The sequence below is a fragment of the Spermophilus citellus genome, assembly GCF_964194105.1.
Source record: "Spermophilus citellus genome assembly, chromosome: 9".
In the NCBI taxonomy this organism is placed as follows: Eukaryota; Metazoa; Chordata; class Mammalia; order Rodentia; family Sciuridae; genus Spermophilus; species Spermophilus citellus.
This window is the reverse complement of record NC_138191.1, coordinates 18,215,638-18,239,458: the sequence shown is the minus strand read 5'-3', so window position 1 is coordinate 18,239,458 and position 23,821 is coordinate 18,215,638. Positions and strand designations below refer to the sequence as shown.

Genomic DNA, 23,821 nt, shown 5'->3' with positions numbered 1-23,821 from the left:
GTAAAAAGAATCCATCTCCTTATATCCTGACAGCTCAGTCCAGGGTACTAAGTCAATCTAGAGAGGCAAAGAAAGTCAGGCCAAGCCAGGACCAGGGCAGGAGTAAGTGAGATCCCTGGAGGTTAAAATTTAAAGAGGCCTCATCCTGAAATGCTGACCCTACACTTGCTCAAGTGACCCTGTGAAGGCCTCCTTAAGCATCGTATCCCCAGCAACATCTTTTCCTCACCTTAGTCCTGGGTCTGTCCAAAGTCACAGTAAGGTTCTGGTTTGATGGCTGCTGCCCTCATGAAGTCCCTGTCTTGTTACATTCTGAGTAACTAGTTAAACATGGGCCCCTGACATGGGAAGGTAAAAAATAAAATGGACCATGTCCTTTAAAAGGTAGCAGTAATGCAAGGGGAGAGGCTGACCTTCCTCCCAGGACCAGGTGGAAAAGGGAAGCCTATGTGCTCTTCTCAAGCACCAGCCGGGGCTTATTGACAGAAGGACCAGACGACCCAAACCATGACTTCAGTACAGACTGGCACTTGTGTTCTTAAGCCTGCCTAGAGAATTAACATTCAACAGCTGTGCGTATTCACACTTGCTGAATGCGTATTACACAATATTATCAGACATTCTCCTACGCAGAGCAGCAGTATTGGCCCATCGGGTGATTCATGAGGTTCCAACACAAGCCGCCAGAGAAAGGGAGCTATCAAGATTGGGGTGATGAGAGAAATCGTAGCACATGGTAACAGAGGAAGGCAGACCGGATATCTTTTCAGGCTGGATCAAAGAAAGGCTTTGACAGAATGAGACATGATTTTCTTTATTTTGAAGTGTTGTAGGTCTCCAGATCTACAATTTGTTCAGAGTATGGAACAATGCAAGGAGTCATCCCCACACACAACTGGGAAAGGAGAGAGAGACGCGAAAACCGAGGAGGGAGCCAGGTGAGTTCATGCTTGAATAATAGATTCTCTTGGTAACAAAACCACAGAGAGGCCTACAGCCTGCCCCAGTTACCACCAGCTCAGATTTCCTCATAAGCTACCATCACCATGGGTGTTCCCGGGGCTAGGCCCTTCCAAGCCTTCCCTGTGACCCAGCCAGTGGCCTTCAATGTGGGATGTGTGTGCAAGAACCTAGTGGCATATAGAAAAACAATTAGGATTATCTTATCAATTATTTGTATTCTTCTGCCTTGATTTTTATTCTTGAATAAACTTTACAGTGTATATCATATATATTGTACATCAGTGAAAAGAATTCATTTTGAAAGGAAGTAATTAAACAACTCCGTCGTTGGTTGCAAGATCAAAAGTGCTTGGAAAGTATCTAAGTAAAAAAATAAATAAAACACTGAAAAATAAAATAAAATATAAAGCATATGAAACCCCGATGTTCAAAGTCCTCTGCAATTTACCTATTTAATATCCTCTCTATTTTACCTGTTGGATCATCCATTGCAATAAAGTGGATCTGGTCATTCTACAATTTCTCTCTCTCTCTCTCTCTCTCTCTCTCTCGCTCTCGCTCTCGCTCTCGCTCTTTCTTTCTCTGTGTCTTGGCTTGAGCTCCACCAGCAAATGAGGTCACATCTACTGGGAGACGGTGAATCTCCAACCACTTGCAGATATTCCAATCCTATCTAGGATGCCCCCCCGCCCCGTCCCGCTCCAGATGACCTTCCATGGGTAACAAAATGTTCATATGAAACACAGCCAACTGCTGTCTGCTAGGCAGAGATGGTGACTGTCATGTAATCAACTGCAATGGACAAACATCATAACCACTGCCTCCCCCACTAGCAGCTGCCCTACTGCTCAGTAGACTGGAATCCATCCATGTCATTAAATTAATACTAACGGTGCATCTAGCCACACCAGCATTGGTGTGAAGAGCTTGATAACACAAGGTAAAGTGCCACAGTCCGGCTGCAGCAAAATAACGGGGGGGTGGGGGGGGGTGGGGGGGGTGACGAACAGCTTGTGTACATTGATACAGCAGAAGTGGGAGCCATTTATTGTAGGACAACAGAGGTATTTATACATTCCACACAGCTTATCTTAATTAACATAAACTCGATACAGCAGTCAACCAATAAGGAATCTCCACACTTAATGGCTCGCTGGCGCCACCTCACAAACCACTCCCTCTGGCAAAATACCAGGCGCCATCCAGACTTGTTTACAGACTCTAACATTTGCCAGGCGCCATCCTGACTTGTTTACAGACTCTAACAGTAAAGAAGAATCCAGCAAATACAGTAGGGGAATCCAGAAAACAGGTCCTTCATTTATAATTCATTCAGGCATCTCCCAAAGCAGAATCGCTGGGGGCAGGGTGCTACATGTTTCTGCAGTTTGTGTCTACACAAAGGTGCCCAGGCAGGCAGCAGATCACGCCTTCCATCTATTGGCCTCTCCCTAAGGCCTCTAGAGGCAGATTACATTTTCCAAAGATGGCATCCACAATATTTCTCATCCCTTAAGTTCTTCTGACAATGTGACACAGACACTCCTTCCATGGAGTGATGAGGTCAAATATTTCTTCTCTTTCAACTTGAGTGGAACTTTGAGACTTCTTCCATCAGCAGAATTTGGCAGAAATGATGGCTTGTGACTTTTGAGGCTAGGTCATAAAAATGACATGATTTCTACAATGACCCACAGATACTTCACCACCTGCAGCATCTAGCACCGTGTGCACCGACTGAACCATGTGGACTATGTGTAAGTGGCCTAAGTTCTTGGACCCTCCTCAATTTCCTCATGCATAACCTGAGGATAATATTTATCCCTACTTCACAAGGATTAAATAAAGCGAACAATGCAAATGTGTATGATAATGCCTGGCTTAAGGTAAGCACTCAATGTTAGCAATTATCATTAGTATCACCACCTGGCATTTGGTAGGTGACTAATTAATATTTGTCCTTTGGGCAAATTGTGTGTACATAGGCTGAGAAGAAGATGAAGATCCAGTCTGTCCCCAATGGCGAGAAGGCTCTTCATGTTCGGGCTTAGTTCAGATCTCCAGTCTCAAGCCTGGGTATACCAGCTGCCCTGCACGACCCTCCAAAGAACACCTCTCACCCTAGACTTCCCTCTCATCGTAGGCTTCCCATTACTTCTCATTGTTTCACCTCCAACTCCATATTTCCTCTTTGCATTTGCTTTTATCGATTCTTCTTCCCAGGGTTCTTTTCAATTCTTGATTTTCCTTTCAAGTAATTTTCCCTGGACCTCAGTCCTCAGCCTGGAAGGCACCCTCTGGAAGCCTTTCCATACCTGAAGATTAGCTAAGAGTCTCTCAGTTTACCCTATCATGGCAGTAGCTCACCATAAGGAGAATTTTCTGCTAATCTCTCTCTCTCTCCCTCCCCCACCATCTGGAAGCTCCCAGAGGGCAGGATTTATGTAATTTTCACCATAATTAGAAATGTACTACCAATAATAGTCACTAAATAAATACTTGTTGAACAAATGGTTGCAAATCAACAGTTACCCTGTAACATTCAAGAAAGGTATGATGGTTCGGAACTATCCCTTTAAGAAACAGAAAACCGTGTAATACATTTTGCAAAGATTTCCATCTTAATAGATTCAAATATGATCTTGGCACTTAATGGAGTAAACGTTAGTTATCTGGAAAAATAATTTGCTTGCAATGCTTTAGCAGAAGATGTTAAATGAATGAAAATGTTGATCCTTAGGTTTTTCACCAGCCTTTCAGATAGGCTCTTGGGAGGACAGGGATAGGGAGAAGCAACCATGTTTCCTTCACGTGCCAAGGATGGTGCCTTGAATCTTTAGTAGCTTGATGAATATTTTATGAAAGTCTCATGAATTTAGGGATGAAAGGAACCTTGATGACTGACTGAGGATTGATTGAAAACCGAATCCTTGGTACCTTGGGGAATGGGCCACAAAACAGCTATCACTGGGCTGCAGAAGGGGGAATACCTCCTGCTACTCCAAGGAGCTGGCCCCAGGTGTCTACACTGGGTGGCTTTCCAGGAACCCAGCAGTTCCTGCCAAGACCACATTTTCTGGTTTAACTACTAAGGCTTTCTGTATGGGACAACAAAATATCTGCAGTGCTTTTTGTCCAAATGTGTTTAGCACAGCATTCTGTAATATTCCTTTCCAAGGGAATCACATCACAGTGCGGCTGGGAAAACACCCAAAATTTCCATTGTGATAGGATCCACCAGGGTGAGGCTAACAGCAATTTCTAACATAACCAAGATGACTTTTATTGCCCACTGAAGGGTTTCTGGCACCCAAAGCTCCACCTTGGTTTGGGTGGTCAGAACCAGTTGGAGCGCCGCATGCTATAACCTGTGCTGCTTGCTTGTTCTATTATCGAAAATCCCAAGACTATGACATAATGGCAATAACTTTCATTAGGATAAAGAGTGGGTTTTCTCCCTGCCTGGGAAAGCCCTGCTCTAGACAGGATATGGAAGGCTGGTCTGGGAGAGCTTAGGTTAGATATTTTTTTCTGCCATTACTAAGTGTACTATGGAGGCCAGTATGTATACTTGCAGGCAATGCTCATCATTTCTAAACCTTCCTTTCCCAACAGTCAGTACCTCCAATGAGTCCAACCACATGCAGTCTAGCACAGGGGATTCAAAACACAATCAAGCTTCAGTACACATGTAAACAGATGTGAGGTTCCAAAGCACCCAAGCTGCTGTGATCCACAAGTCCAGGGGCACCACCCACACGTGGCTGTCCTGCAAGTAACCTGGAGGTGGCTGGCTCACCTCGTTTCCTGGTTCTCTTGGCACAGACACAAGACCCTGAACATCAGATTCCTGATGATCTTTCTCAGTGTAGCCTACTGCCCTTTCTAGAATCTGATCCTGGGCGTCAACTTTTCTTCTGGTTAAAATAACAATATCTTACTTTCACTTATAGTGAACAAAAGACTTTCAAGTTCTTTATCTCATATGAAACTCAATAATCTTGTGGGGGGGGGCAGGTGGTTATGGCTGCTCTGTTTTACCAATGAGGGAACAAATGCTGATTTGCTGATGGTCACCCAGCTAGGAGCCAACAGAAGTCCTGAGTCCTGGTGTCCTGTTTATTCTACCAGAACAAATGAGTGTCAGAATATGAACAGAATGACCCTGCCAGTACTTCCCTGGCTCACCCTCAGCCCCAGTCTCTCCTACTCATTTCCAAGCCTCTAGGAAGTCCCAGAGATACTCACGAACAAGACCTTGCAGCCACCACACCACATTCTCCATTCTCCTCCTCTTCTTCTCAGTCCCCACCAGTCTCCTGAGGTCCTGCTGCTGGTGCCTACAGCCAGGAAAACGGATGTACCTTTAGAGATGGGCCACTTCTAAGTGAAGTCAACTATGTTATAGGGAGAAAGGGAAGGGGAGGAAGCCAGGAAGATGTCCCCCAATCCCTTCCTGTTGGTGTAGGGCAGGTAGAGGTGCTACTAGAGAATGGGAGGTACTGAGATAAGTGTCTGATCTCTCTTTAGGATGACTTCTTTGTTCCACAATTTTCCTTGGTCCTTCAGGTAAGGTCTTCTCTTTTAATCCTCCAGATATGCCTGGAGGCATCTGAATTTCAATCAGAGCTTAATCAGAGATGAAGAGACTCAGTGATATAACTGCCCAGTGTAATAAAAACACCATTGAAATGAACAGAATAACTGCCACTTAATTCAGGTTTCCTCCAAGTCATGTGAATATTAGTTTTTTTTCTTTTTCCAGTAGTGCATAGTACCCTTGAGTGATAATTTTAGAATACTCTTTGCCAGGCTTGATCTATCTCTGCAGTTTATACACGGATGTGCCATGTACCTCTCTCTGCAAGTGACCTGATACAACCCAACCTGAAGCTGAATATCAGACACATTTTGATACTGAATAGGGGGCCACATGTTCCTGACTGAGATTAAGTACTCTAATTCTTTTTGTTGGCATTTTAAGCCCTTTTATATATTCATGAAGTTGTCTTGTTTAGAAAATTGTAAAAGAATACTGAATCAAGAACAACATCAGAAAAGAGGAAATGACTTTGACAAAGTTTTAACAGTACCCAGACTTTGTTGGGGCCAGTGGAGGTAAATGAATAGAAGAATCTCTTTCTAGATAGAAACTTGATTAATAGAAAATTAGTTTATTCCTGGAATCACTGAATAAATATTGAACAAACATTTTTTTTTAAACATCAGTTTGAAGAGGTACCAATTCTTTAGCCTCTCTGGGTGCTCATAATTTCCATCCAGTCCTGACCCTAGGGGACAAATCAGAGCAGGCTCCTCCAAACTCATTCAGCCTTCGCTTTGTTCTTCTATGAAATGAAAGAATTAAAGTGGAAGCTTAACAAATGCTTGCTAACTGAGTACCTTTAAAATTATATGAAATCACCGAAGTAGACAGTCAGCTGGAACTTGGAAGCCTGTTATGAGGGGGATTTTGCCATGACAGTGTTGCTGTGGTAATAAGATTTGATCTGAGGAAGCAGCAACTATTCCATTGCCCCACCCAGGCAGACTGGAATCCTCTCTTTATTCCAGCTTATTTTCCTCACTTCTTACATAAGTCTGGTTCAGCCACCGTTTTGGAGGAAAGCTGTGGTCAGGACACAAGCCAAAGGAAGTGATCAGAGAAGAGGTTGCCAGAAGCTGCCATTTAGGGCCTCCTCTAGGGGTGATCAGACTTTATAAAAATCATGCATGACTATGTATACCTAAACAAATGCTCATCATCCACCTGAACAAGCCTCAAATCCAGGGCTTCTCAAATTATAACAGGTACCTAGACTGGCTGGTTAAAAAGGCAGATTCTCGTTAAATAGGGCTGGTTAGGGCCTGATTGGCTGCATTGCAAATAAGCTTCCAGGTGATGCTGATGCTGCTGGTCTCAGAATACGCTTTCAGTAATGAGGTTCTTTTCTGCATCTTCTGTCTGACACAGGAACACACCCATCATGGGTATTAAGGTCTAGGGATAGGGTGAATCAGGAAGATCAGAATCTAGAAGGAGATAAATACAGAGGCCAATGATTATAATGCTCTGAGGGTTCATCAAGGTACACAAATATGTGTACATCTTGGGGGAAAAGGATCCAGTAGAGTCCAGGGATAAAAATGAAAAAAAAAAAGGGGGTCTGGTAAAAATCATGGGCTTCCATCTTTGGATTCTCGTGACAGAATCTAGAAAGAAAATGAGGGAAGTTGGACAAGACTGTATTTAGCACTTTGGATAATGTGTTAGTCAGCTTGCTGTCCCTATAAAAAAAATACCTGAGGTAATCAACTTATAAAAGGAAAGGTTTATGGCTCACAATCTTGGAGGTTACAGTTTATAATTGATTAGCTCCATCAATTTTGGACCCATGGAAAAATGGCATATCATGGTGGGGGCACATGGTGGACCTGAACTATTCATCTCATGGCCAGGAAGCAAAAGAGACTGTGAGGAAGGACTGGAGTCTTCAAGGGCATGTCCCTAATGACTTAAAGACCTCACACTAGTCCTCACCTCGTAAAAGTTCCACTACCTCCCACTATTGCCACTCTGGAGATCAAGATTTTGAGCCAGCACTTGGGAGAGTGTTTGAGACCCAACCTCCCTTGGAACAATAATATTGTTTACTCACTTTTTTTTTTTTTTTTTTTTGTACCAGGGATTGAACTCAGGGGCACGTGACCACTAAAGTCACATCCCCAGCCCTATTTTGTATTTCATTTAGAGACAGGGTCTCACTGAGTTGCTTAGCACCTCGCTATTGCTGAGGCTGGCTTTGAACTGGTGATCCTCCTGCCTCAGCCTCCCAAACTGCTGGGATTGTAGGCATGTGTCACCGCACCAGCTGTTTACTCACTTTTTTAAAAAATATTTATTTCTTTTTAGTTATTGGCGGACACAACATCTTTGTTTGTACGTGGTGCTGAGGATCGAACCCGGGCCGCACGCATGCCAGGTGAGCGCACTACCGCTTGAGCCACATCCTCAGCCCTGTTTACTCACTTTTTTATTCTCTAACAAGTATAGCACTGGCTCATAAATTCTCCATAAGTGAGTATTGACTGTGCTGATCAATTACTTATTACATTTCATTTAATTTCTCATTGTGGCAAAATATACATAATATAAATTTGTTATTTTAAACATTTTTAGTGGATAATTCAATGGCATTAAGTATATTCACACTGTATAACCAACACCACACCCACCCTCAGAACTTCATCCTACCAAACTGATGCTCTGTACCTATTAAACAATAGCTTCTTATTCTCCACTACCCCCAGCCCCTAGTAATCATTATTCTATTTTCTGTCTCTATAAATCTGACTATTCCAGGAACATCATACAAGTTAATTCATAAAATATTTGTTCTTTTATGTTTGGCACACTTCACCTGGCTTGTCTTCTGTGCTATAGCATGTATCAGAATTTCATTCCCTTTTCAGGCTGAATACTATTTCATTGTATGTGCGAACCACATTTTGTCTATTTATCCATTGATGGATTCTTGGGTTGCCTCTACCTTTTGACTATTGTGAAGTAAGCCACCATGAACATGGGTGTACAAATATTTACACAGGTCCCTGGTTTCAAACCTTTTAATTATAATCCTGGAACTGGAATTACTGGATCATATGGTAATTCCACCTTTAATTTTGCTTGATTTTAAATTTTTTTAGAAGTCAATAACGTGAGTAGTACAGGAGAGAACAATCTCAGCACTAGGTTCTCCTGGCTTGGAGGACAGGGGAATGACCTTCAAGTCTAGTGATTTATCCAAGGGTTATCCTTGTTGTAACTTCCCTTCGACATACCATGATGCTGAAGAGGAGGGAGACTGCACTTTGCATCATTCTGTCCCCGCTGGACCAGCACTGCCATCAAATTTGGACAGCACTGCCATCAAATTTCTGCACAGACCAGGCTAGGCCTCTCAGCAAAGTCTCTCTACTGACCTGCAGCTGTAGAAGCCCCCACCCCCTTGCCCCAGCCAGTGTTGTATGGGTATTCTCCCCTCAGAACACCAGTAAGCAAAGCCAGCAATCCTCCCCATGCTAAAGGCAGGATGGTTTCTGCAAATGGTGATACTGGCAGTAACATTTTCCAGGGGGCTGATCTAACTCAGAGTCAGCCAAACCTCGTGAAGCACAGACTGCCCCAAAGCAGAGCGCTCCGAGGGTGTGGCTAAGGCTGTTGGAGGGAAGGGCTGGTCCACAGCTGGAGGCCATTAAAATGTGGCCAAGTCTCCCTTCTTTGTTCTCGGGATCAGTTTAAAGTGCTACCAGCCTGTGGGGCAGGGATTGAGATTCCAGGAATGGGAGACTCAGGAATACAGACAGAATTGCACATTCAAACATAAGATGTAATTTAAAAAAAAAGTTATTTATTGAAATAACAGACATTTAAAATATACACAATCCCATGCCCCACCCCCTAGCAAATTTACTATTTTCATTTTTCCAATTTCTGGTCCATTGTTTTGTTTTGTTTTTTCTTTTGTCAGTGCTAGGGATTGGACCCAGTGCTTGGGGGCATGCTAGGCACATGCTGTACTACTGAGCCACCCCACCAGCCCCTATTGCTCTGTTTTAGACAGTTTTTCACTGCTGTGACTAAAGAATCTGACCAGAACAACTGTAAGGGTGGAAAAGTTTATTTGAGGGCTCACAGTTTCAGAGGTGTTAGTCCATAGAAGTCTGGCTCCACTCCTCAGGCTCAAGGAGAGGCTGAATATCATGGCGGAAGAGGGTGGTGGAGGAAAGTAGCACACCTCACAGTGACCAAGAGCAGAGAGACTCCACTCTCAGACACAACATAAATATATATATATCTCCCAAAGCCACGCCCCCAACTCCCACCTCCAGCCCCACCCTACCACTCCAGTTACCACTTAGTTAATACCATCAGGGGGGGTCAGTTCACTGATTGGGTTAAGACTCTCACAACCCATCATTTTTCACCTGAACCTTTTTGCATTGTCTCACACGTGAGCTTTTGGGGGACACCTCATCCAAACCATAACATGCTGTTTTTACCCTATCAGTCTTATCTAGATTTCTCTTGTCTTCTCTTCACTTCTGAAAGTGGCTCTATTAAAATTATCATCATTTTCAGTTTTCTGGGATTGGAGGCAGGAAGTGTCTCTTTTCTAATCTACACCCTGGGAGACACACACACACACACACACACACACACACACACACACTCCCTCCGGGTGCCTTTCTCTTGGTTGACAATGTGGTTTCACTCACCCACTCACTCCACTTTATTGCTCAGTTTCTATGGGAAAGGCACCAGGTAAGAATGGAAATGTGCCTGTTTGCCTTTCTGCCTGTCCTGGTCCTTGAGCTTGACAAGAGTCAGTTGCAAAAGGAGGCATCAGTGATGTTTCCCTGATAGAGCTCTGACCCCCGGCAGTTGGCCCTTCCTTGGTATAGCCCTCCTCTTTCTGCTCCTGAGTTCTCTCTCTCCCTTCCTCTCCACTGATGATAGCTCTCAGAAGTTCCATTTACCCCGAGTGACTAAGGCAAGATTTTAATAGATGTATACTGTTTGTACACCGTGATCATACTTTCCATATCTCATGTCTCTCCAAGTCTCAAAAACTGTTATTGGCATTCCTAGCAGAAACAGTGTAGGATTTAGGGACTGTGGGTTCTTTCTAGAACCTCTAAGCGAGCATCAGGCAGGTTCTTGCCCATAGTGAAACCATAACATGGGTCTTAGGACTTTTCTCCATCTCCATATCACTGATTCTGACCTAAAATCATCCTTCAGTCAGGTGGCCCTGGACGTACTCCCTGGCTGCATGTCTCACCCGGATGTGCATCCGGATCCCTTGTTTCTGGGGACCTAACTCCAGTTCCCAGTTGCCTGCTTGCTCAGGTTTTCTGTTCCTCTGTTCCGTAGGATTAGGCTGGCTGCCCCGAGTTAGCAGAAAGCACACAGTCCTGTCTCCTCAGAAACAGGCAGGCAGGGAAAGTTAGGGTACAGGGTCTGGCTTAGAGCTTTCTCTTTCCTGCTAACTCTGGGCTAACATTCAGGTGTCCTTGATCCCCATTCACAAGGTACTTTTCCCATTGATCAGCATCTTCTTTAAAGTGAAAAACAAAACAAAACTATGGCCTTCAGTCAGTTCTGGTATTTGAAAACCACTATTAGGAAAACTAAAAGACAGTATGACTTTGAAGTTCAACAGGCCTGGAATTGGATCCTGGCTGTGCCATAATAGAGCTTTGTAAGCTTGAAAAATATGCTATTTTCTCAGCTTCAAGCATCTATAAAATAGGGTTAGTACTACTACTAACATCCTAGACCTGCTGACATTAGTTGATTATACCTCTTTAGACACTACCCATGTAGTACAGTGCTCTAAAATTATATTATATTCAATAACATAACAGTTGCAATGGTTAGCATCCAAATATGCAATGACTGAGTACTTACTACTGTTATTGTATTAGCCCATGAATTTACATTAATTAGATTTATTTTGATTGCAGATGACAAAAACCAACCCAATTGGCTTAAAGCTTAAGCAAACCGTCTTCTCACACAGTCCTGATTTTCCAAGGTAGGATGCCCCCAGGATTGGCTAGTGCAATGGCTCTTCAGTGTCTTTAAGGATCCAGGCAATTTCCATCTTTGTTTCCTGCCCTGTTTGTCATACGGGTTTGTCTACAGGCCAGCTCCCTTTTTGTCTATAATTCGACTAACACACAACCAACATCACAACCACATCCAGAAAGAAGAGATCTGTATGTAAGCATATATTTTTTTAAGAAAAAGAAGAGTCTTCCATTTCTGACCATGAAAGAGTAGCTGGTATCAAACATCCCTTCCTGCCAACAACAACGAGGAAACTAGACAAAATATATGAGATCCCTGTTTTCCAACCTTGTTCAGGGTAAGCCCTGAGTGAAGGGCAACAAATCAGAAGAGCCCTACAATCGCATGCTTTCTTCCAGAGGCATTTTCTGGACCATAGAGCAGTAGCGAGACCTAAGCAGAGCATAGAGGGCTCTCTGAGTTTAAGAGGCAGAGATCCAAGTTTGGGGAGGTGGAGGTTGGACTCTGTGGGGTAGGGTGCTGGAGAAGAGGAAGCTACATAGAGAAAAACCTCCAGAAACAGGCATTAAGGGAAACTTAGAGTATTTGGGTGACTATGAAACTTCAAAGACTCTGATTAAACCTGCAAAATATCGAACAAAGAACAACTCTTGATGATCTGTGAGCTGAGCCATTCTTACCATTCACACAGGAATGGGAAGCATTTGTATTTCAGCCAGAAAGACCTGGACATTCAGCAGCATCCCCAGGAGGGTAATGACTTAGGAGTAGGATTGAGTTAAACCTAGAGTAAAGACTGACCACCTCTGCAACACTTAAAACACCATTCTGAAAAAAAATCAAGCTGACCTGCAGGTAACTTAACTGTTCAGTCATACAAAGCCCATCACTCTTTAAAGAAAGACAACAAAATTCAGATATTCGATAATGTAACAGTTGCAATGGTTAGCATCAACATATGCAAAGAAGCAGAAAAAAAGTGATCCATGCTAGGAGAAAAATCAGTCCACAGAAACAGGCTTAAAAGTGGCAGTCAGCCAGGAGTGGTGGCACATGCCTGTAATACCAATGGCTCAGGAGGCTGAGGCAGGAGGATCTCAAGTTCAAAGCCAGCCTCAGCAAGTTAGTGAGGCCCTGAGCAACTCAGGGAGACCCTGTCTCAAAAAATAAAAAGGGCTGGGGGATACGGGGTAAAAATGGGAGTCCATAACCCACTTGAATCAATCTGTGAAATATGGTATATTAAGAACTATGTAATGTTTTGAACAACCAACAATAAAATAATTAAAAAAAAAAAAAGGGCTGGGGGAGATAGCTTGGTGGTTAAGTGCCGCTGGGTTCAATCTCTAGGAAAAAATAAAAACACCAACGAAGAAAAATGGAATAAATAATTGCCATTTTTTTCAAAAGTTGATGAGAACTATAAACAGAGATCTTAAAATGCTAACAAACCCAGGCAAGATCAAAACACAATCACAGCAAAACATATTAGAATAAAATGGCTGAAAACCAATGATAAAGAGGAAACCTGAAAAGTAGCAAGAGAAGAGAAACACTGTACATAGAAGAAAAAAAGCGAGAATAGTGACTACCTTATGAAAAATCTGTAAACTACCTGGACACAGTGGCACAGGCCTGTAATCTCAGCAGCTCAGGAGGCTGAGGCAGGAGGATCACGAATTCAAAGCCAGCATCAGCAATACAAGGCACCAAGCAACTCAGTGAGACCCTGATTCTAAATAAAATACAAAATAGGGCTGGGAGATGGCTCAGTGGTCGAGTGCCCCTGAGTTCAGTCCCCAGTACCAAAAAAAAAGCTATGAGCCATAAGACAAAAAAAAAAAAAAAAAAAAAAAAAAAAAAAAAAAAAAGCTATGAGCCATAAGGCAATAAAATGGTGCCTTTAATGTCCCTCATGAATAAAGAAAGGAAAAGAAAGAAGCAAAAGAAGCCTTCCATGCTAGAATTCTAGATTCAGGGAAAATTGCATCCTTCCAAAATGGAGACAAAATAAAGACATTTCCAGGCAAACAAAAGCTGAGAGAATTTATCACCCTCAAACATACCGAGAAATGTTTAGGAAGGTCTTCAAGTGGGAAGAAAATATTGCCAGATAGAATTCAGGAACTAAACAAAGAAATAAAGAGCTCTGCAAATGTACATATGTGAATGAAGAGAAAAGACTTTTCCTTGTTTTAATAATGTCTTTAAAAGCTAATTGGCTATTTAAAACAAAAATAACCACAATGAGGTCAGATTTATAACATATGTAGAAGAAAATGGAGTGAAAAACAATAGCTCACATGAGGGGAAGGAGAAATGGAAGCAGAGCCTGGGAGACTTGCATTTCTCTTGGCCCAGCAGGATCTGATGCAGGGGTGGACCATGGGAAGTTGAAGCTCACATTGCAAACACAGAAACCACTTTAAAATATAGCAAAGATACAGAAAAAAAAAAAAAAAAAAAAAGCCAAAGCAAGAGAGAAAATAAAATGGGATGCTAAAAAACAACAACAACAAAACTCAATCCAGATTAAGGCAGAAGAAGAAAGAACAGATGAGACATATAGGAAACAAATAGTAGAATCATAGACTTAAACACTCAACCATACCAAAAGTCCATTAAGTGTAAATGCTTCAAACACCTTAATTGTAAAGCAGATATTGTCAGGAAAAAAAGAAAAAGAAAAACTCAACTCTATGTTGTCTACTAAAATTGCATTTTAAATGTAAAGTCACAGATAGGTGAAAACAAATTTATCCACCCAAACATAAATTTAAGAAAAATATCCACAAAAATCTGCATCTGACAAATGGTTTGTTCTGTTTCGCTGTGCTGGGGACGGAGCCCCAGGCCCCATAGGCAGCAGGCATAAACTCCACCTCTGAGCTACCCTTCTAGCCCCCTGGTAAATGGTTCACATTCAAAATATATAATGAATTCTTATCACTTTCTCATAAGAACAATCCAAATAAAAGTGATGAACATTTTAATAGACACTTCACCCAAGAAAATACCTAGATGGCAAATAAGCCCATGAAAAAATGCTACACCAGGAGATTAGCCACCAGGAGATGTAAATCAAAACCACAGTGTGATACCGTTTGGCTCAGGTGAATTGCAGAAGGAAAACTTCTTCCTTCTTTGTGGTACTGGGGGATTGAATCTAGGCCTTTACCTCTGAGCTACATCCCCAGCCCTTTTTATGTTTTATTTTGAGATAAGGTGTTGCTAAGTGGCTGAGGATCTAGTTAAGTGGCTGGGCTGGCCTGGAACTTGGGATCCTCCAGCCTCAGCCTCCGAGTCACTGAGATTACAGGCATGCCTCCAGAAGGAAAACTTTTGGGAATGGGCCACATGGATGAGGGGGTAGGTGTCTGCCTCACACTCACCAAGTGCTTTTCCCTCCCCTTATCATGGACTGTGGAAATGCTACACCGGCCCCTCTTTTTCTAAAGTAACGTTGACCCATGTCTGGGCAAATAACAAAAGTTCAGTATGTGTATGTCTGTTCAAATAAATCCTAACTCTCTCACTTGGCAGAAATGACCAGTTCCCATGACTCACAGGACCCCTTCCCCTGAAAAGCAAGTGTTTTGCTGACTTTTTGCACCAGCGTGCAGTGAGACTTTGCGACTCTTGTTTTTTGTCATAATCCTTGACTGTCCCTGGAATGCTATAACTCACTCATGTGCCAAAGTCTGCAGCAGAACGAATATATAAAGGCAGGAAGGGAGCCCAGGAAAAGTGAAGGGCTGGCAGAGGGCGTTCACAATTGACTGAGATGGTGGTATAACCCAGACCTCATTTTTGTTTGGTTTTCGTTTTGGATGTCAGGGCCTCATATGGCCCAAGTAAGCACAGTACTACTGAGCTACATCCCTAGCCCCAGACTTCATTTATTTATTAGAAACAAAAAAAGGCCACTCTCTCGGTAGCTGTCATTGTCAACTGGAGGAAAAGAAAGCTCAATTAGTTCGCTCTGACTCAAAAGTCCTTGGTACATTACTTGAATGTGTTTAGAGAGGGTGAATTTCTTTCCCTGGAAGAGGAAGCCTCACTCAAACCGTTCACCTCTTTAATCAGAGCTCAGAAACTTTCCAAGTTAATTTATTTTAAGCAATTTCCTGTTGAAAATCCAGCACGGAAGTGGTCATACCCTGCATTTGAAGTGCTAATAATTCACATTGTAACTCCAGGCGGCTCCCTAGTCTGTATTTGGGGTACTTTGTGGAATCATTTTAATATTCCATAATCACTTTAATGTACAGTGTAATCTTGAAGAAGTAACTTAGGTTCTCTGAGCCTCGGATGCCTCATCTGTAAGATGAGGAGGTTGGGCTAGATCAATGGTTTTAGATTATTTTCTCCCCAAATAAAATTTTATATGGTACTCCAACATATACAAAGAGAAAAAAGAACAACTCTTCATTGGGGCTGAAGCATTTATTGAGCAGATCTACTGTGGGTCGGGCACTGTGCTGGGTGCCTGGAATACAAGGCTGAGCAGAACAGGCCTCTTTTCTCACTCTATTGGAAGAGACAGACTTGTCTACTTCAGGGTTCTGGGCTCAGGTGGGTGCCCATTAGAGAGCAGAGGAGTTAACGTCTCTGGGGGCCAACCCCAGGTGTTGGGAAGGAGCATGAGGGAACAAATACTTGAACTCTTGTCCCCAAGGGACAACTCTAAGCTGGTTCTATGCACAGAAGGTCTCACCTCCATAACACCACTACATTGACTTTCTCTTGTCCCCTGATTTGCTGTTCCTATTACCTCAGTGCTGCTTTCTGAGATCATTTCCCACATAAAGGATTCACTGCCAAATCAGTGTCTCAAACTTTGCTTTCCATGGAACCCCACCTAATGGAGTGGCCATGTGAAGAAGCATGAAAGGTATTTCCAAGGGAGATAGCAGAGGGGATAGGGGAGCCGTAAGCCCCTTGGTGCTGGCTGGACCACTCTGATTCTATGCAGTCAATAGTAAAATCGGGGTTGACCACTATTCATCTGTCTTAGACACACTCAGACCACTCCAGCCCCTCAACCACTGTGTGCTTAGAGAAAGCAAATTAATATTTGCTCATCCTGTGCAGACGGATGAACAGGGCACATTCCTAGGGCTAAGGAGAGGAGAGTCCACCGTTGGCTGCTCCTGGAAACAACTCCCTTTGTCAGAAGCTCGTGGGCCTCTGTGGTTGCAGTGTTCACCCTCCTCTTATGGGTCCCTTCACATTGCAGCCTGTCCCCAGAGCAGAGCTCATGTTGATTATTACCTCATTGCATTTAATCTGCAAATGAGGAGTTCAAATGTAAAAATGTCTCGAGAAGGGCAGGAGGTGTGGACGAGAATTTTACAATAAGGAGAATAGGAACTGAAAATGGGAAAAAGTAAAAGGAGCCAAATGGAAAATAATGGTGGCAAGGTCAGGAGGAGCTGAAAGAGAGATGATACAAAATTCATGCCTATTTGCATGCTCTAGGAAGCCACAGCTTTGACCACAGCTTTCTAACCATGCACCCTGAGAAGGGAAATACCAACAGCCGCAATATTTACAGAGCCCATCAGGTGAAAAGAAACTGGTCCCTAAGGAAAAGTGTAACTATTTGTGGCACTGAGATCAGAATAAAATCTCTTTATGGGTCTTAAGCAGAGAGGTTGCTGCCTGACGTAATGAAGAGCATCTGTAAACCTGTCCTGCGGGAAACACCAAATGACAAAGTGCACTGGGCTGTTTCTAAGGACATCCTTCAACACCGGCTGATGGCATCGTGACAAAATGCAATTCGGTAAAAGCAACTTTATGAGGTGCCAACGTGATATATCCAGGTGTTAAGCTCACTGACGGTCTACTTAATTCATAACTCGAGGTGGATCTTAGGGTTTCTAGAAGAATGTACAGGCTGCGTTTTCTTCAGGTAATCTCCCATAAATATTGTTTTTCTCAGTTGAGCTTTTAAAAAATATTGAGAGACAGTACGTTTGAAATCATCTAGATGGTGGCTGTTCTCGTGGTTGGTTGAGCACAAAATCACCTGCTCTACCCATCCATCAGCCAACTGGGGCAAACCTGATGTCCTCTAGTAGAGACGCTGGGGCCACACCAGGACAGCCTGCGAAGGCTCAGAAGTGGAACTCCTGTGTTTCCAGGGACAGGGCATCCGAGATTCTCCTCAGAAAGAAACTTTGCACTCTAATGCAGAGGCCAATGGATGATCGAGACCTCAGAAGCTTTGTGTCATAAAAGTAGAGGTCCAATAATTTTAGGCTGGCAAAAATATTAGGGCTGGCACAACACTGATACTTCTGCTGGGGTATAAACCTGTTCAGTACAGTACTCAAACTGGCACTCCTTGTGCAGCCTTCAAGACAAAGTTGCAGGAAGTTGGGAATGTGGCTCAGTGGTAGAGCACTTACTGGGCATATGTGAGGTCTTGAGTTTGAGCCTCAGCACTACAAAAAAAAAAAAAAAAAAAGGATAAACTTGCAAAATATGTCCTGTGATCAGGCAGGGTGGCATACATTGATAATCCCAGGTACTCTGGAAACTGAGGTAGGAGGATCACAAGTTCAAGGTCAACCTCAGCAACTGAGACCTTGGGCAACTTAATGGGACTCTGTCTCAAAATTAAAAAAAAGAAAATTACAGGGCTGAGGATGGGTTCAGTGGAAGAGAACTTGCCTAGCATTTCAGTTCCCAGTACTGAAATGATATATAAACTCAAGCGAAGTGACTTAAAGAAGGGTTATGAGCTACAAAAGTGTATAAAAAAGGGAAGATGCTCCTGAAAAATGATGGTCTGGTTTTAGAATAGTAGTTGATCTGTGAGTTCTCTCCAGTAGAGAGTATATGGGTTTACAGGGTAGTAACCCTAGCTTTCCACAGGAAACAGTGGCATCTACACATGAGTTTCTCTGTCCTCTAATGCTGCAGAGCAAACATCCAACCCAGTGCTAGGGGGAAAAGGAAGAGTCTTACAGGGACAAGGACAACGTGAGGACCAAAGAGTTGGTTGTACCTGGATGAAGGGCACAACAATCTTGAGGTTGGGAAGGACATCCCTCCAGGTTAACTTATGTAGGACTCACCTAATGCAGTTACCCTTTGATGCTTCCAATGTGGGCAGGCATTTAACCTCTGGCTGAACAGGTTTTAGGGAAAAGAAGATAGCGCCATATAATCCAGCTCCCTTCAGCTTTGAGCTAGCTCTGGTTATTACAAACTAGGCCAAATTCTCTCTTGTGGCAATTTTTACCCCAGTGACTCAACAGAATATCCCTTAGCGAAATTTGTTCCTTCTTTCAAGTATAAACTTCCAAACAATCTGAAGATCACTTACTCAGAGTTCCACCTTGTCTTCTTCAGAGTCTTCCACATTGTCTTCTCCAGAATCTTCCAATAAATCTTTTATTTGCTAGACTTAGCTAATAAAAATATAGGATGCTCAGGTGAATTTGAGTTTTTGACAAGTAAGGAATACCTTTTTCAGTATAAGAATACTCCATGGAACATTTGGGACATATACTAAGAAAGTATTCCATGTTTATCTGAAATTTTAATTTTATTGGGCATCCTATCTTTTAGTCAGCAATCCTACTCATGGTGCATTTTAATTAATAAATGTTTTTTTTTTTTAATTCAGTGCCTAGAACTTATAGTTTCAGGTGAACTCAGAAGTCTGGTTCAAATGTGGTGAAAAGGGCTAGGGGAGGGAGGACAGGCCCATACTCCTCTCCCAACCCCAAACTTTTGTGTGAAGGCTAGGGCCAAGACTTTGCCAAAAGGAGAAAAAGCGCCCTCCCTGGCACACCACCTAAGCTCAGGGCACAAGGTGGGCTATACCGGACACACTGGGCCACCACCATGCTTGGCAGCCATGGCCGTGGGTAGAGAATCTGTTTCAACATCTAGTGGTCCCCCACAGCTATTTCTAACTTCCTGAATGTGGCAGTACTTCCTTTTCACCATTTATTCTACTACCTCTGTTCATTCTAGGAGATACTTCAGCACTGATGATAGCATATGCACAGAATATTCCACAATATGGCATGTACCTCTTTTATCTGCCTAACTTTCTTTCAATTTCCTTTGCTCTTCCTGTATCATCATTTCCCCCATCCTTTGCAGCATGTCTTTCAACACATTAAACGAGATGAGAAGCTACTTCAGGGCCAAGGCCAAGGCCATGCACACTCTTAATAATATAACCTCATTCTTATAGAGTATTTTTATTGCAAAAGCCTCCTCTTGTTCCATTTCCTCATTTTTCTCCTCATTCTTCCACCCCGGTGTCCCAGTGGGACTAACACTGTGTGGGCAAGTGTTTGCTCTGGAGGTGGTGCTTGGGAGACATTTTTGGCTTGGCGGAGGTGGAATTAGGGGCAGTTCTAAGTCACCTAAAGAACATTTTCTCTATTTCTCACACTTTAGTCTTTTAGAGCTGAAGAAAGGAAGGGAAGGATGGATGGTTGGGAGGACACAGAGCAGGACCAGCCCTCAGGGAGAAGAGTGCTGAGCCTGTTCCCTTGCTGTTTTGAAGGTTGTCTCAGATGGGCACCCCACACTTCCAACATGGCTTCAACAAAATCCAAAATCAAATGACATTGATTCACCAGGAAATGATGGCTTCCTATCCCCACTCCTCCCTTTTAAACTCTTACCTCCATTCTCTAATTAAATCTTATTATTATTATTTTTTTGAAAATAGTAGTCCCTGTTTAATTTCAACTGGGGAAATACACACCTGGACATAGAACAAGGCCTATTTTTGAATGAAAATGATCAATGGAATGAAAAGTTGGCATGGAACACCCTCCTTTTCCTGAGACCCTGCTGCAGTAGGGGTCAGATAATTGGGAGGCTGTGCATGAGCTGGTGGCAGCAATAGGGTTAAGATATTAAGACTGGGCGAATCTTAGAACATTCAGGAAATTCTTTCATTGGGAACTTTTAACATTTTCATTTTCAAAGTTAAATAATATACTGCTTTTGCCTTATCTCAACGGGGAATCCTGTTTGAGGGGAGAGCATATGAGGATTCTTGTGAGGTTTTTCAGGGACAATACCTGCAGACAGACAGGAGTAATCAAGAGAGAACAGTGGCTGGTTGGGGCCAGTGTACTGAGGATTAGTGTGATGGGACAAAAAACAGCCAAGTTGGGATTCACCCTCATTGGTGGTAGGGGTGAGTTAGTTAGAATTAGTGGGTGTAAGCCTTCCTGCACCTAGCAAGTCTATACATTAATCACCTGAGAACAATTGGTTGGGGCAAAAGCTTTACCTATACAGAAGATTACTCACTAAGGCAAATAAATGTCTGCCATAATAAAAGCATCAACAGATTCCAGAGTCATGAATTAACAAATTGTGCTTGTCTGCTGCAGGTGCTGCACTTCTTTAGTTGGTAACATTTTATCTGTTTGTAGTCAGGGCCATGCAAACAGTGTGGTCTGGAGTTACTCATTTGTACTCACTTTCTGCTACAAAAATGGCTCTTTGGTTGATTCTCATGACACAGTTGACTGCCCGTCACCTATGGGCTGTCTACTCAGTCTCCATTCTATTTGCCTTACCTGGATAGTCTTATTTATTCTTCACATTTCAGCTATTACCTATGGTTATTTTCATGATTGTAAGATGCACCATTAATTTGATGACACCTGAGGGCAAAATGGGAGGAGAGAAGAATCCCTACCACATTCAATATACAACACCTATTGTAAGTTCATCCCCTCATACCTGACAACTGAGTACCTACTGATATATCAAGACTCATTGCACAGTCATCCTTTCTGTGAGGTTTTTTTTTTTTTTTTCTTTCAGCAAACCTTCCGCAGGACAGGCCACTCCCTGGTTTTGTCAGGACTGAACCTTGCACACGCTGCCGCACCTATAGTCCATCATGCATGAGCTATAAGCACTGCTAGGACAGGAACTGTCTGACTCATTCCTATAGTTTCAGGATCTAGCTGGCATTCATTCACTCTATCAATACATATTGAGGAATTGCTATGTGCCAGGCACACTCTCAGACTTGCATTTGTTTGTTAAACAAGACGGTTTTATTTATTTATTTTAGCAAAAATCGACTCTGCAGTAATGTGGGGGATACAAGATGAAAAGGTGCCAGCCGCTTAGGTTCTTGTATTATTAGACAGAGATGGGAGCAGTGCACATGTTGTGTTAAACTGAACGTGATCAAGTGCTAAAATGTGCAGTCCAGACGTTAAGCATTCTGGGTGGTAAAGAAAGGAAGATTGATGAGCAGAAATCCGAGCTTCTGGAGGAGCCAGGCCTTACGCTTCTCTGTAGCTCTAGCATCTTCCAAGGCTTGTTTTCAAGGTTGATTGAATGAAATAATAATAACAACAACAACAACAACAACAACTGCCCTTAGAAATGCCAAGGAAGGACTGGGATGGGGAGGGAGAAGAATAACAGGGTGGGTAAACAGTGTGGGAAAGGCTCAGTTGTAGGAAGGAAATTAATTTTTTTTTACAGTGGTAAAATAGACATAACACTAAAATAACCACTTTAATCATGTTTAAATGTACTGTTCAGGGGCATTAAGTAAACTCACATTATTCCATCACCAGGAATGAATTTGTCATTCTCTTTCTGTAGGGTTCATACCTGGCTAATCACACATTGGTTAACAGAAATAAGAAACACTTGTTGGTGTAAATAATAATGTACCGGAATAAAAGCAGTGTTCTTCTCCAGCTTGGTCAGTTTCCCCAAGAACATCTGTGATTTGCTTTGAGTATATTAATGAAAGGCTATGGTGAGGGGGCAGTGGGTTACCAGTGCTGCTTCTTGTATGTCTGAATCATCCTTGTGAAGTTTCAAACAAGGAACAGGAAAAAATTTTCCCAATACTGTAGAGCCTTTTGTATTCAAATCAAAAAAGTACAAAAGTCTATTGTGGGGGGGGGGAAGAGTCTTTATTGGTAACCAGTTGTGTCCACTTAAAGCAAAGAATATAAAATCTTAAGAGTACATTCCATATGAAGTACTCTAGCTATTAATATGCTTTTTTCTTTCTTTCTTTCTTTTTAAAGTAAGGGTCTTTGTGGAAAATTGTTCTAATCAAAGTCATGGGCACCCTGGAGAGGAGGGAGGAGTCTGGTGTAAGCAAACCCCTGGCCCACAGGATAGTCAGAGTTCCATTCTGATCTTGCCCCTTTGCTTGAATCTTTGGATAAGTCACCCAAACACTTCAAGTCTCTGTTCCATAAAGAAGGTTGGAATCCATGACCCTTAAAGTCCTTACAACTCTTTCAGCTTTATATGAATCATGTTAACCAGGGCCAAGCAGCAGGCTGGTGGGGTGCTTAGCTCGGGAGGAGAAGGAAAACGTGCGCGCTGTTGGCAGAGGGAAGAGCAGACACGCGTGGGTGACTCCTAAGTGGAGAACTCGGGGCGTCCCGGGATAGGGCCAAACCGATGGGATTTCCAGACGAGTCTTCCCAGGCCAACTTTAAAAGGTCGGAGGAAAGTTTCTCATGGGGTGGGGGCCCGAGGGGAGGGCTGGGTGGGCTCGGCCGTCGCCTCCCCTTTAAGCGGGTGGCCCCGGCGCCTCCTCCGTTACCTGGAGCGGGGAGGGGCTTGGGAAAGTTTGTGTTTGTTGCTGGCAAAGCGCCGGATGGGAGGCGCGGGCGGGCGCTGCGGTCCTTCCCTTTGGCTTTCGGGAAGCGGTCGGGGCTGTACACTGGGATCGGCGGGGCCAGCTCCCGGGGCCGGCCGCCTGGCGGAGGGAGGGAAGGAGGGAGGCGGGAGGGAGCGAGCCGAGCCAGGGGCGCACGTACGCCCCAGCGCTGGGATTTCTCGGCTCGCGAGGAGAGCGGAGCAGGCGCGCGGCCCAGCGGAGGAGCGCTGACTCTGGAGCAGCCGGAGCTGGAGGAGGAGGAGGAGGAGAGGCGGCGGGGAAGGAGGAGGAGGGGGAGAGTCGCTCCCGCCCTGCGAGCATGGGGCGCCTGGCGCCGAGGCCGCTGCTGCTGGCGCTCCTGTCGCTGGGTAAGTGAGCGTGGGGCTCGGCGGGACGCGGGGCACCGGCGGGGCCCCGTGGGGATCGGCGGGGCGCGGCTGCAGCGCGCGGCCTGGGGCGCAGGGGGTGCCCTGGCGGCTCCCGGGAGACCCGGGTGCGCGGGCGGCCCGGGCGGCGAGCGACTGCGGGGCCGCCCCGAGCTCGGTGCCCAGCGGCCCGGCCCCGCGCGGGGTGCAAAGAGCCTCTCCACCAGGCCGAGCCTCGCCCCCCACATG

The 23,821-nt window shown here is 43.9% G+C and overlaps 1 protein-coding gene across 2 annotated transcripts in view; it reads left to right on the top strand.

Annotated features, from left to right (window-relative positions):
* The first annotated feature begins 23,341 nt into the window (after window positions 1-23,341).
* PTGFRN (prostaglandin F2 receptor inhibitor) overlaps window positions 23,342-23,821 on the top strand; it is a 74,163-nt gene continuing 73,683 nt past the window's right edge. Inside the window, exon 1 of one of the 2 annotated variants that reach the window (XM_081307624.1) lies at window positions 23,342-23,575. In XM_081307624.1, coding sequence (XP_081163750.1) covers window positions 23,527-23,575 — 49 coding nt within the window. In that variant the 5' untranslated portion in view covers window positions 23,342-23,526. The remainder of the gene's footprint in view (window positions 23,576-23,821) is intronic. The other variant, XM_081307623.1, reaches the window with a different exon arrangement.